The sequence below is a fragment of the Pleuronectes platessa genome, chromosome 5 (assembly GCF_947347685.1).
Source record: "Pleuronectes platessa chromosome 5, fPlePla1.1, whole genome shotgun sequence".
Lineage (NCBI taxonomy): Eukaryota > Metazoa > Chordata > Actinopteri > Pleuronectiformes > Pleuronectidae > Pleuronectes > Pleuronectes platessa.
In genome coordinates this window covers 14,106,635-14,121,728 of record NC_070630.1, presented here as the reverse complement: position 1 = coordinate 14,121,728, position 15,094 = coordinate 14,106,635, and the positions used below count along the sequence as shown (strand labels likewise).

At 42.4% G+C, this 15,094-nt stretch overlaps 1 protein-coding gene across 3 annotated transcripts; it reads left to right on the top strand.

Moving 5' to 3' along the window:
• The first annotated feature begins 2,224 nt into the window (after positions 1-2,224).
• Positions 2,225-14,183, top strand: zbtb38 (zinc finger and BTB domain containing 38). Of its 3 annotated transcripts, XM_053422304.1 has the most exons (4): positions 2,226-2,430; positions 2,962-3,212; positions 6,480-6,795; positions 9,537-14,183. In XM_053422304.1, exon 4 carries the CDS (start codon positions 9,537-9,539, stop codon positions 13,131-13,133), a length of 3,597 nt encoding a protein of 1,198 aa, XP_053278279.1. In that variant the 5' UTR covers positions 2,226-2,430; positions 2,962-3,212; positions 6,480-6,795; the 3' UTR covers positions 13,134-14,183. The 3 variants fall into 3 exon arrangements, with proteins under 3 accessions (XP_053278281.1, XP_053278279.1, XP_053278280.1); XM_053422306.1 differs by lacking the exon at positions 6,480-6,795 and having other exon boundaries at positions 2,225-2,430; XM_053422305.1 differs by lacking the exons at positions 2,226-2,430; positions 2,962-3,212 and having other exon boundaries at positions 6,207-6,795.
• The last annotated feature ends 911 nt before the right edge of the window (positions 14,184-15,094 follow it).

Sequence of the window (15,094 nt, the reverse complement as noted above, 5' to 3'; positions counted from 1 at the left end):
AGTTTTACGTCGTTCAAGGTTAATCCCTGCAACACTGAATTCATTCGAGAACATTAGCTTGTCACAAATATTAAGTATCCATCCGCTAGGTCGTGACCCCCCCCTCCCCCTCTTTCTTCAGTGTACACAAAATATTAATCTTCAATAATTCGTTTGAGTCCCCACCTTTCATAGCCACTGCGCGTTAATGTAACACAACACGTATCAAATAGTTCCCTCTGCTGTATGGCGAGTCCTCATTTCGGGCCCTTTTCAGTTGTCATGGTTACAAGTCTGCGTCCAAAATGGCGGTCTTGGTAGAGGAGCGACTGTGTGAATTTTACATCTTTTTTTCCAACTTGTTATTGTGGAAAACGAGGTCAGTATTTATAGTATTTGGTATTCATTAAAAATATGTGTGTTATATAGTGTTTATTAAACCACTGTGCGTGTGCAACACAGAGACCAGCTCAGTTTTCACCCTACGAAGTGAACTACTTGGCCTGCTTAATACGTTGCTGGTGTATAGTTTTCGTAGTGTGTATACTTTTTAACACATTGTTTCATACCATCCAAGGGTTTTTGTAAGTCAAATTAAATGATATTGTGGCAAAATATGTACATTCCACTACCTGGACAAATCAGTAGCCACAAATAATTTACAGATTGTTATTGCAGCCACATAAATGTAGTTATTTGGATTCACATGATCCTCACCGCACTATGAATCATAATATCATAAATTTGCCTTTTCATAACTTCAGGTAATATGGAGTAGAGCTGGACGATATGTCCAAATATATCAAGATTAAAAAAATTAACATCCATCCATATAAATAACTATCCAAATAAAGTTCACATCATAAAAAAGTTCTTTGTAACTTGTTGATGTGGTCCACCCACAGAGATGAGGACTTCCCCTCCCACCACCCAGAGACAATACCTCAGAGACCAAGAAAGGCCCAGTGAAGTCCAAGAAAAGATCAATTTTCTCAGAACCTCCTACATCAAAAGCTACTAAAGCACAACATTTCATCATCAGTGCCCAGTAGCTACAGTTACATTATAGCAGAAAACTTTATTCACCCGATCTTAATATGCAATTAATCTTCTTTGCTGTAATGGTACATGCTTCGTTTAGGCTCTGTATTTTTGGTTTTACGTAAATCCATCACTTGACAGTAATTAAACTTTTCAAGTATCTGACATTCAGGCTATGCTATGCCACTTATTTTCGGTTTATCATCTTGGTGCAGTTTTAGGGCAGAGGTTGTGGAATAAAAAGTATCACCTGGTCAAGGAAAGTCTGATTTCCTTGTGAACCTGCCTGATGGCATTATGCTCCAAATCCTGTCTTACCTCTTTCTGAAAGAGGCAGGACTCTCTGGCACAGGCTTTACTTAGATTCAAAAACGTGAGAGCCTCCTAAAATGTTAACTCCACGACAGCCTAGATGTGTCTCTAAATGATGACACAACTAAGGTGTGTTAGTGTCTGTGTTCTCTCTCTCCAGCTTGTATTTGTGTGATATTATAATCTTATCTGTAAATCTGCGTTAGGTTTTGTTGTGCTTGGAAGGTTTGGGAGCACTCTGAAGAATGGATGTGCCGGGTATACCAGTGATATAGGGGCGTTGCCGCTGCCTGTGGCTGGAAGAGGACCTTTTCTTTTAGCCTTTTGCACATCAGTGAGGAAACTGAACATGTACATTACTGTTCTGAAATAACTATGTCACAAATCTATCACAGTTGATGAATTTGCATTGAAGAGTGCAAACAAGAGGTATAGGGTTTTCTGGTAGGCTTTAATGTGAAGTTTCATATTTGAGGTGTGTAATCTTCAGAAGATATATCTATTCCACTGGTTTAAAAGTGCCAAATGTTCAGTGGATGCAGTTATGTATGTTGCTAATAAGTTACAATGTGTAATGATACTGGTAAATAAAAAAAGCATACTATATAATACAGTTTGTGTCCCATTGTGATTTCTGAAAGATACACGGGCAAACAATTAAATAGTGAGGCAGTAAGAGCACTGCTGACATCACATCAAGGTCAATGGTCAATTTCATCATCTACTTCCTGTTTACATTTGCTACTGAACCGTCCTCGCGCCCTCTGCTGGAGGCCCTGCGCCCTAGCTGCCATTTCTCCCCACAGATAAAAGGGGTCTGTGTATGGTCACTGTGTTGAGTTCACCCGTGCAGCCAGTAGAGGGAGCAACATGGCAACGAAAACGAGAGTCAGATGATGCGAGGAGGAGGATCAAGTAAACAAAAACCCTGGGTAACGTGTGCAAAACAAGTGCTGCAAGTCTGGTTACCACATCCAGGCCTATGGAGAATACATCTGGATTGAAACCTTATACAAATGCGTCATTAAGGGCATCTGCCACAAAGGTCCTTCCTCACCTGAAACCAGTACAAGCAAGACACGGTAATGTAAGACCAAGGTATGCACTGTTTTCTTTCTGTTGCTGACTGGTACCCTAGTGGACCAGAGACAACCATAGCCTGTACAACATTATGGGACAATAGATGTCAACACAACAGCTTCATGGTATATTTCCACAAAAATATTTACAAAAAAGAAACAAGAGGTGTTCCATTGAACAGCATGTAAAGCAGTGAATTTTCTATAAATGGCAACATTCAATGTCCAGATGTCATCTTGGCACTGGGTTGATCTGACAGCACTGCACATACCCCTGACTGGTCGGTACTATGGCCTATTATTAGCTTCTGAACACTAGATACCGCCTTCCTAGCTCAGTCTGGTCTGGGAGAAAAAATATTCATTACGTAACCATAAAGAATCTGTCTCCCAGACCCACTTCCTGAATACCACGGCAGCAACTAGCCCCCAAACTCAGACAAAGCGGAAGCCTCATCCATTTGTTTGCTGGAGCAGTGCAGAGCTGTTCTGCTTGTTTTCTGCTTACCCTTTACCTCCACACATTCACCACGCCACTCCTCCTTCCTAGCTCCTCTTTTTGGGTCACTGATGCATCGGGAGTGACGCAGCAGTAGCAGCCACCTCCAGAAGGCAAATTTACACAGCAGGAACAGGGAACCTGTTGGAGAAGACGAAGGAAGATGGCAATGGCCCGGTCTGAGCCAAAGGGTGAAGAGGAGCCGTGATGTCACTCTGCCTTCCTCCTCCAAAGCAAACACCAGAGACTTCCACAGCGGCGACCACAGGCCCAGCGAGACCTTCTCCACAGAGACACTTTTGGTAGGCTACTCACTAGTATGAGTGCTTGTTAGGGCAGCAACATAAGTGCTACCAGGGCTGAGTGTCGCTGTATGCTTTGAGTGTGAATGCTATGAGAATGAGGCCTTGAGGCCTACTCAGCCTTGTACTGCAGTCTCTGCTTCCCTGCTGCTCAGCGTCCCTACAGGCCGCAGCTGAGCTCACTGAGCATCAGAGGCACAGAGGCCTGCATACTTTCTCCTGTGGTTTTGAACACTTCCGAGCTGTGATATCAAGTGTGGATGAAAAGGGGATGCTTACACAGTGCTTCACAGGATCTGCTACACAAAGTCATATCCGAGCGCTTTAAGTAAGAGCACTGGATTTTTTATTCTGATCTCAGATTTGATACTGATTTAGCTTAAGATCTGTTTTTAATTTATTTCCCAATTATTAACAAGTAGAGACTGAGATCCCCAACCACGTAAAGTATATAATACGTTTGACCAGATAGGATGGCCTTAATATATAGTTAAATGGTGCACTAATATGGTACAATATTCTAGATGGATATTTAAGATGTGTTTCTTATGACATGCTTTACTCAGGTATATAGGATATACTATACATGTGATTATTTTACGTTAAAGGACTATAACAAGGCTTCGAGATGGACTTCAAACTATTAATCTAAACCATTACCATCAAAACATGTACTCGTTTCCATTCATTGACGCAACTGAGGGAGAGCTTTATTGAAAAGTTTGTGTAAATAAAATAAATTCTGTATATTCTCTTTAAATCAGCCAATGATCCCGCAGAAAAAAATAATAATGACAATAGATTTGAACTCAGGGTCTATTTATTTCTTTTTCAGATGTGTTTTAAATTGTGAAGTCAATAACTAGAACTCTTTTCAGGAGATTAATTGACTGAGGGTACACTCAGCAACAGCTGCAGAAGTTGCTGCATACTCATCCAACTGCAGCTTCAGCCGAGCCCCCACCCCACCACATCCCCAGACCCCCAACCCCCAGATTTAGATTTTCTGGCTCCAGTAATAGAAGCGGCAGTGAAGCAACTTTTTCACATGATATCACTCGAGTGACCAACCAAACCAGAAGGTGGCGACATAACAATGTAGGTATTGCCCGTGGTTGGTGTTGATCCTCTTAAACATCAATACATTTCTTACTATTAGTATGTAACTTACTCATATATTGTACTATCAAATCAATTTACGTGATATATCCGTGCCTGCATAACAACTTTGTTACCAAACCAAATGCTTGCACACATTGGATGCTTTCATTGTTTCTCTACATGCAGCACTTACATCTATAAACCTTAATAAAGGCCGAAGTTCACTGGTTAAGTCAATAGTATAAAGTTTTAACACATTTTCTTTCAAAATACTCAAAATCAAACTGCAAGTACTGCAGCGCTAGACAGAAGCAATATTCAATAAACCTTGCTCCTTTCAAATGCACATTTTGAAACTATTTAATATATAATGACTTTATTTAACCTCATGGAACATTTCAAGTTATAATTTGATCTTTTAAAGCATTATTCTTCCGGTAAAATAACCTGTATTACTGAAGCGTGTGAAGTACAATTGAGTTGTTAGACATAAATAGCTAGTGTACACTTTTTATAAACCTTAACAAGATCCATTGATCCAAATTTAAACAAAGTCAAAACAAGCAGTCAAAACTCAAACTGATTGTTACAACACAAAACATAACCTAAGTTATAAATGTTTTTCGCTACTTTTTATTTAGTGATATTCACAACAGAAAAACAGTCAAATAAAAAAAGGCCTTTAGGTTATTAATGTCAGTAAACACTATTTGTGATAGTTAAGATTAAGTTGCGGGTTTGTAGAGATGGAAAAACTTCTGCAGAGGATGAGCAGTTTGAGATTATACTGGTGTGTAGAATGCACATCATGCCACTGAAAAGATTTAGCTGAAATCAGAAAACTTAACCATTTCAATGCTAATGTCATATTTCTTTTGGTTTTCAAACTAATGTGATCCAGTGTGACAGATTATAGAAGCAAGTAACAAATTAATCAGGCGGGCACAACGGCTGCTCCCCAGGTCTAATGTACTGGTCTTCAAGGAAGAAAGTTTTGCTGTCAGAATAAAAAAAATTGAAGTCTGAGCCTGTGGTTAATTGTGTATTGATGAAACAACAGTGATGGTGAACCAAACACAGGAAATGAGAAGAGGACAACACAGCACCTATGATTAAAAGAGACCCCCAAGCATATTGTAGAGACAAGGGCACAAAATATTACAACATGAATAGCAGGTTTCCTTCTTTTAGAGTAACACCTGCTACTTTGTCTTTGAAAGTACATCAAATAATTTGTCTTTGAAACTTGTACGAAGCTGGTTTGAGCTTGTATGATGAGAAGACCCGCAAGCCACAGGACTTCACACTCAGTAATGTAAATATAAGAGCTGCTTCCGTCCTCAGACGCTAGTGAGAGGCTCACAGTGCCATGTCGAGTTCAGCTTCCTCCCCTCCCCCTCGTCTGCAGTGCTGACGCATCTGCTGCTTTTGCATCCAGCAGCAGCCTCTATAAAGATATAGACCCAGAGTCCCTGCTGATCGCAGGACTCACTGTTTATTCCCTTCATCATCACATTCAGCTTCTCACATTCACTGAAACTGTGAGAAAAAAGCATCGCTGAACATCTGTCCCGTATCCGCTGTGATGCACGGCACGACGGTCGTCACTGTCATCATCTCTCGGGTTCTGCATTACCTAACCACAGTGGCTGCGTAAGCACGGACGGAGGGCTTTGGTGTAATAAACTGCAGCACAGACCCAGAGTGAGTGCACAAGCATGAAACAGATGGTGCAGCGTTATAAATTCAGGGTCAGTGTTTCTACGACGGCTGCAGATTATTAGTGTTTCAAATGATTTTACTTTTGTGCAAAAGAGATCTTTCCTTTTTTCATCACCGACATGCATCAGGATTTAGCTGGTGTGGTGCTGAGGGGATTTAATATGGCATTTGCTGTACAGCAAGGGACCTGTCGTTCTCCGCTGCTACCGGCGATGCAGCTGAGCGTTCTCTGGCTGTAGCATCGAGCGCAGAGCTGATGTGTGATGTAGTCCCCAGCATCTCTCCGCTCTCCCCCTCTGCCATGCTTAATAAAAGTTGCCGCTTCCTGCTCAGTGGCTACAGTGTGAACGCTTCAGTTTGCCCAGCTAACACAAAGGCAGAGCCGTACTCCGGATTAGCTACATGCTGCATTAACTGTGAGTTGTTCCTATATGGCTGTGGCAGGACAGAAGTGGGACAGCCAGAGGAGGGCAGGGTAGATCCAGCCCAGGACCTGGGCTGCATGGAAAGAGGCGAAGGACGTTGGAGCTAGAGTCATCTGCGCACAGAGAGGGAGGGAGAGGAAGAAAGACGTCAGAAAAAAAGCTCTGCTTCTGACAACACCACCGTTCAGCGACCATCACTGAAAGAAAACTACTTTCGCCTTGCTCTAGCAAAACTGTCTTTCACGTATAGTTGGTAATACTCAGGTCTGTACGAGAGGGATACTGCATGACACGGCTTCCTGTTCGCCCTGCATCATTTTCTCTGATTTACTAAGGTACGTTTTGCATGGTTTCCCTCAATTTGTAACATGTGTTTTGCGGAAGTACGCTTTGCAGAGGTGCATGAAGGGGCTTTTGCTTTGATATTTCGCTCTTTGTTTGACTGTCTGTATGCCATACTGTCATTTCTCGGTTTGTGGTTTTGTATGTGAGGTTTTTTTTTGTACAGATAGAGACGTAAAAAATAATTTCACATGAGCTTTTGAAGATAAAGTGAGGCTGGGTGTGGCAAAATCTGGAGCAGTGATGACAAATTCAAAATTTCCGCTCAGGAGCTGGTTACAATGAACCACAACATTAGGTAGAAATCGTCCAAAATGAAACCAAAAAAGTTAAATAGCAATCTAGGAGAAAAGATGAAACTGTCATTGATAAAGGCATATTCTGATCAATTAGTATAAAAGCTATGGCACATTATGTTATCAGATGAGAAAGACCTTAGAGTAGCATTTGTGCTGAAGACAAAGACACACAGACCAACACACACACACACACACGAATCATGTTCAAGCAGAGTCAAAGGCAAACCTCGACTGCTGTGTGCTGCAGTTTCTCAGACATGGCAGGATATTTGTGGGGATGAATAACCAGCTCACTTGCCGTCCTGCTGAATCCCAATAACTGCTGCGCCATAGCATGTTGCCATGACAACGGAGGCCTGTCTGAGAAGGAGGGCAGGAGGCTGGTGATGTTTTCAGCCGTCTGGGAGGCTTTGGACAACGGCGGCCATATTGTATTTATTACACAACCGTGAAATTTTAAAACAATAAAATTACATAATTGATAAATTACGTAAACCTCATGTTTGGAAAAATACGATATTTAAAATAAGAAAATAAATCAAGCAATTTATAAATGGTGGGCAATGGCCAAGAATAAATATAGAAAAATGTAAAACAAAATTTCATAAAAAATTGAACTCTTTGTTAATTTGATATAACTTGAGATCACCTAAGCGGTATCATTTGCACAAACTAAATAAATTGATCACAACAAATTAAACTGATTTGGCGTGAAATTAGAGTTAGGATTAGAACCAGTTTACCTTAGAGCTTCATTGAAAAAAAAAAGTAGAGTAGCATTTAGCCAAAACATCTCCAAAGAGAGTTCATGGCGAAGCTTCACAATCACTGTAAGACTTTCACTGTGGCGGTAAATGAATAATAAAAAATGATCACATTGAGAAAAATGTCAAACTTCTCTCTGAGTTTAAGTTTTTTATTTAAGACTTTTAGGAAGCGGTTGTGATGACTCATCATTTGCAAGAGCAGGCAAGAGTGTGTGTTGGCAGGTACAGTCAGCGTGCTACGTAAGACATGCTAAATGACTCAGTATAGACTCAAACCACGCTGACTCTGAAATGAGTCGGCCACAGAGAGAACATCACGCTGGGTGATTCATCCGCTGTCATGTAGAGCCGGAAATTATTTTAGACTACAATCCAAATCTAACCAATCACCAAATACTGCTTTGACAATATTTAAAAATATGTCGATCTTGATCAGACCACAAATCAGTTTTACCTGTGTAAGCAGTGCAGCAGTGTGTGGCTTTGTGTTATAAGATTATGATTTCTGAAGTGAAGTGAAGCCTCGGATATCGACTGACGAAGGGAGCACATGCCTCGTACATGCACAACAATCTGCATGCCGTCTTTATACTAATAACAATAGGATTGACTAATCCAGATTAAACCTGATAGAAAGCTGTGACTGCACACTGACTAAGATAACCTAGCAAACAGCAGTTTTTTTTAGAAACAATGACGATAAGTCAATGACTGAGTGAGTCACCTGACATTCCTTGCATATTGTAGTTTCTAGAAAGACGAGTCTGAGGTGTTCTTGTGACTTTGTTTTGGTATTAGTGCTTCACCAACTACAGACGCACATGACCCTCTTGTTCCATTTATGATAAGAAAACATATTTCACATTGAAAATCTGCAATGGTACAAAAAGGAAAGTAGTGGGCAGACCACAGATAGCTGCAGTTAGAAAATAATAAAAGCATTGTGCCATGGGCCAAATCAAGACTGTTACTTAATCCCAATTCTTTTGGCACATATTTAGTTACATCTTTTGAACAAATATGCAGTCTCACATTATTTCTAAGTATCTAGACTCTCACTTGGCTGTTAACTGTAAACCACTAAACTGCAGATCTTGTGAGTAGCTCAGAGGCATGTTGACAGTAATTAAACTGCTGCTCTCCCTCCTGCATATTTTCTGGCAGCTGGGATCTGAAACTCCAGTCATAAATGTATTAGTTCAAAACAAGTGTTATGTCATTACAGTGTTATGTAAGGGATGCCTGCCCCTGTTGACACAGTTTTTACAAATTTTATGTTTTAATGAGAAATAATTTATAGCCCCCTAACTAATGCAAGATACCTATATAGTGATATAGTCGCACAATCCTGAATTAGTTCAATGAAAGCATCCAATATACAATAGATCCATGTTTAAGGGCCCTTTATTCTAACTTTAAGCTTTAAACTTCAAGCAGGGTAATGTCTCTTTAATTGTAGTGGATGTGTTGATGACTTGATGTGATGTTTGAGTCACCACTGTGGATCAGACAGAGCATCACCTCATCTGTAAGGACATTACTGCCATCTAGTGTGTAAACACTAAAACACACCAGTCTCCTGGAGTGTTCCTTGTCAGCAGACAGTCAGTTCCTTGATTTTGTAATAAAAATAATGTGATTATTTATTATTGATTTTTTTTTTTCCAGATGACAGTGGTGTCTCCATGCACTCAGAACCTGATGGATACCGCCCACCCTCACACCGTGCTTAGCAAGCTCAATGAGCAGCGCTCACAGGGCCTCTTCTGTGATGTCACCATCGTGGTGGAGGATGTTAAGTTCCGGGCCCACAAGAACATCCTGGCAGCCTGCAGTGGCTACTTCAGGAACGCCCTGACAGCTCCGGAAACATGGAGCTCCGGACAAGTGCTGGAGCTGATGGACCTGAAGTCAGAGGTGTTCGCTAGTATCCTCAACTTCATCTACTGCTCAAAGGTGACCTCACCCTGTGCAGAGGACACAGGTGGACTGGTGGCAGCTGGAAAAAGACTGGGAATTCCGTTTTTAGAGAAGCTGGCAGAACAAAGGCGACAGGACGAGTCCAGCACAGCATCCGTGTCTCAGAAAACAAAGAAGGAGACTCCCAGGCCTGTGGAGATAGACAGTACTAGAGGGCCACGCATCACCAACGCTTTCTCCATCACTGAAGTGTGCCCTGCGAACAATCCTTTCACCCCTCTGCCTCTAACCAGCGTGGAAAAGCAGTTACCGGACGTGGGACAGCTCCCGTTAAGTTGCCCGACAACGTCCTGCCTCAGCGGGAACAATGAGACCGCCCACGCCCTTTCAGAGCACTCATATGCAGTTTGCAAATCTACCGAAGACAGCAGTCCGTTGGAAAACCAGAAGGTCTGTAAGCCGGCAGTGTCACAGCCAAAGCAACTCATATACAAGAACATAGGCCCGCTCAAGAAGCGTCACAGGCTGAGAGGCATTGTGGGTAGAACGCTACTTCCAGCACCTGCTGAACCACACAAAGACAAACCAAATACAGTAACCCCCACGTTAGTTGTTGATGTCACGGCAGCACCTGTTGCAGCCGTGACACCGCCACCACTGTTTTCAGAGGTAGAGAGAGGAAAGAGTGTGGACCCGGGACCAACGTCAGCTACTGACAATGTTCAAATGGAGTTAGGCCCACCAACCCTTTCCCCTCACACTGAAGACATCATCTCAATCTACGGCTGCGAGCAATGTCCAGAGATATTCACGAATAAAGCTCTCCTCACACTACACTCAGAAGTACATAAAAAGCGTTTTGTCAGTCATTTGTTTTGCAAGTTTTGCCGCAGAAAATTCATACACCTGAAACGGCTGCGCAACCACGAGCAGGCCTGTCCTAAGGCTGCAGCAGACCCGCCTAAATTAGAAGCTCCTGACATAACGGTCAATGAGACGAACCACCATTTAGATGAAATGGAGGGCATCAGAACACAACTTCCTTCTTCTGCTGACCTCTCCACCCCTCACACACCAGATCCCCTTGAAATGGACCCATCAGAGCCTCCGCAGCATGAGAAGGCAGCGAGGCCCGGTGGCAAGCAGAGGAGATACAACTGCAGCATGTGCAAACGGGTCTATGTCACCCTATCCAGTCTGAAGCGGCATGAGAATGTTCATTCTTGGCAGAGGGCCTATCCCTGTCATTACTGTAATAAAGTGTTTGCCTTGGCAGAATACCGCACAAAGCATGAAATATGGCACACAGGTGAACGACGGTATCAATGCATTTTCTGCCTGGAAACATTCATGACATACTATATCTTGAAAAACCATCAGAAGTCTTTTCACGGCATTGACCCCAGTTTAGCTATCAAGAGGAAATCGGCCAATGGCGGGCTGAAAGCCAGTGTCTACCCAATAAAGCTCTACAGGCTCATGCCAATGAAGTTCAGAAAGAGACAATACAAGACGTACAGTCAGACGTATTCAGAGAGTGCTGAGAAAAGTGACCAAGATGCACAGGAGAGTAGCTCTCTCATTCCTCCATTAGAAGAAAACGGTCTGATCAGCCACCCTGATGCTGTGTCGTTCCCTCTCACGTTCATGGCCACGACAAAGTCAGTAGCCCCTGTTATTCCTCGCATCAGCTTCGACAAGCTCTCTGACCAAGATGCTGATCATGATTTGAACAGTGAATCCGAAATTGTGAGAGATGCAAGAAAAGAGGCTGAAAGCAACAATTCACCCTTCACTAACTACAACAGCAGCTTCTCTTTACAACACGACACAGAAGCATACAAAGACGACCCTCCGCTGCTTAGGAACTCAGAGTACATCAGTCATAACGTGCCATTCCTAAACTCTCTGAACACTGTTAAAAAATTAGGTGAGCTGTCAGCTTCTGCAAAAAGAGTTGAGGACATGACCAAGGAGATACTTCAGTCGCGCACAGAGAGTTGCGTGCGTGATAGAAGACTGGGGTCAAAGACAGAAACGTATATCGCCAAACCCGCGTGTCCGGGGCCATCACTGGATGGTGATTCAATGCCACTCTGTCAGATAACAGTGAAAATAGGCAATGAGGCCATCATCCGCCGCAGAATCAAAGGATCTAAGCTCTTCCCCAGAAAGAAACGGAGAGTCCGAGAATCGAGTGAGGAGGAGAGTCTTAGTCAGTCTCCTCCGACGAGAGAGAGCTCAGCAAGCCCCAGGCTCCGCCTCAGGTCAGAAGGCACCATCGTGGAGCCAGAGCCAGAGACATACGACGATCCCAATGACTGCGACACCGCTGATAAGCTATGGCGTCCCTACTACTCTTACAAAGCTAAGAAGAAGAGGAAGAACATGAGATTATTTCACCGGTACGCTGAAGCATCTGTGGATAGATCTGGTGCAGCCGAGGCCCCGTTCGATCGAAGCAGCTCGCTGACAGAGGAGAACAGCTCAGGTGGCGGTTCAGAGGTGAAACGCAGCCTGAGCAGGAACTGCAGCCCGAGGGCCACCTACAGCTGTGACATCTGTGACAGCTCCTTCATCACAGAGACCGGCCTGAGAGCTCACGTGATTGGTTCCCACCCATGTTTTTGCCTGACGTGCGGTAGACAAGGTCCCCCTGGTGAGGCACCCGCTGGCAGGGATTACATCTGCAACAGCTGCATGGAAAGCGGCTCCTGCTTTGACAATTCGACCCGGAGCCCCAACCCAGAGAAGAAGTATCGCTGTTCCTTCTGTCCCCAGCGCTTCCTCTACCTGGCCACCAAGAGAAGCCATGAGAAGAAACACCAGGACACAAATGAAGAGGGATATAACTATGACAACTTCACGCCATCTTCTGAATACTTATGTGAAGAAAATAAAGAAGACACCATCAAAACAGAGGGCAGTGACACTGACATAATGAATGAAAGGGAGAAAGGAGGACATTTTTCAAATACTAAAATTAAACCTAAAATCGAGGATACAACTGACTTCATGCCTTTGGCTACATACCAGGACATGTCACATTCCAGCATTAAAGGTCCATTATCACCAAGCATTGACCCACTGTTTCCCCTGGCATCCTCTAAGGTGAAACACAAAATGGTAAAACAGCGCTCTATGCATCTCATGTCAAAAAAGCAGGCCAGTGTCATAGACAGCGACGGCAGCAAGGACATTTTGACGGGGCCGAGAACGAACAGTCACAGCGATCGAGAGAAGTTCTATAAACTGTTTAAGAAAAATGACTCAGAGAGTAAATGTAGCCAGATTTCTATACACAAGCCAGAGAAATGGGTCTGCAAGGAGGAGCCATTTTTTTAAAGATATATCTATAGTCTATAGGCAAAAGAGAAAGCGAATGGAATGTTACTGTGGGCTCCTGCTTCAGTTAGGAGCATAGACTGTATATAAAGATGGACTACGTGTCTCCACTTTCTCCCTCAAGCCAGAAATGAAGCCCAAATATCCCGGATATAAACATTTTGCATGTTTGCAACCAGAGATGGGGGATGGAGCTGCGGTAGCGACGTCTCACAGACACACATGTTCAACCAATCACGAGTCAGTCTCAGCTGCCATTTCATGATGTCTTACCCCATTTTCACAGCATTAAAATAAACCGTTAAACCCAAAACTTTCAGAAAAATGCGCACTTACATATATTAGTGTGCTAAAAGCTACCTAATCTTTGAGAACATTTTATTTGATCTGTACTTTGACTTTTTAGTTTGGCTCATGTCCCATCCACTAACATGGAGGAGGCGGGATTTTATTACCTGTAGTACGGCCAACCACCAGGGGCCATTAAGATATTTTGGTTAAACTTTTTGGGAACTGTCATGTCATCCATGTTTATATACAGTCTGTAGGAGATGACAAATGTGCAATGTTGTATTTTGCCGCCGAGCAGGATGTAATATCAGTGAGGGCCCTTTCCTCCTAAACTCAACATCCGAGTCCATGGTCCATTGTCTATGCATATGAGGCCGAATCAGTGACATGACTGTAACCTCGAGAAAAGAAATGATGTGCAATTTCAGAAGAGGGGTGGGACGTGCGGACAACTGGAAAGCTGTCTAGTGTTGTGACCTCTTCACGTTTGTCTGTCTGGGGAAAACAATATGATCTTTTTTTGGGGGGTCACATTTCTAATTCCTCCATTGAGTTAACAGGTTTATGGCGAGTTGCACTTTAAAGTTTGACTATGCTAGTATGTTTGTTGAATACTTTGATAGTTACATTTCAACTCTGAGCACCATCGTTATTCTTCTTATTTCTAATTAACACACGGCACCACTGAGTTACTACTTTTGTGTGTTAAAATATGTATAGAAATTGTAAAAGCATTTAAATAAATGTTGTTGATATTGATCTAAACTGTTAAATCCTTTCCTACTTAATCCTTGCTAGAGACACGGTCAATGCTTGTCTTCCATTTCACAGTATTCAGCGACCACTGATCAACATGTCATGTTATGCAGTTTAATTGTGGAGATAGGAAATAAGAAGTTGTATGTATAGTGAGAGTGAAACAGTTGTGCTTATAGAAAGGCTGTTCCAAAGTGAACATTTTCCTAAATATAAAGCCATGTGTTAGTTATCTGCTCCTCCCGCTCCTCTGGGGACCTGGAGCCCATCTGAGAAGTCCATTCCCTTCGTCTTCCACACAAACTGCATCCGTATTTAGAGCTGGGCCTCAAAAACACAATTTCCAGATGTTTCCAAAATTCTTTGCTGCTCTCTAAGACCGGCCAAGATGCAACAGATAGATCACAAGGTACTGATCATCCCACTGATTGTGTACAATTCACCATGTCCCCATTATCTGTCGTTGGACAAAAGGTGATTGCCTATTAAAACACTGATTGCAACAAGTCGTTATGTTCTTAATTCTAGTCCAGTTCATCTTTGATTTTTCATTTATAGTCTGTAAGCATGTGACATTGAAAGATGCTGGATTCTGATTTGCTGCAAAAAGTTTACAACTGCCTACTGATTAATGAATACTTAATAATTAATGAAACTGATACTTGAAATAAGCATTCACGTGCAGCATTGACACATTGATCAGGAAATACCACCGCGTGCATCATCAATTACATGTGCACTTACTGATGTATTCTTAAGAGTTTTAATTTAATCTTCATGTCGTTTTGTAAAATAAATAAAAAATTGCCACTTATTTAAATTTGTATTATTATTTAGATTAACTTTATTTCTCCACACTTTATTCGAGATATGTAAAATACAAAATAAATGCTCTTTCGCCACTCACTTAGTGT

What these genes read in the sequence shown, in the direction of transcription:
- zbtb38 (XM_053422306.1), top strand. Translation starts at nt 9,537, where the DNA reads ATGACAGTGGTGTCTCCATGCACTCAGAACCTGATGGATACCGCCCAC.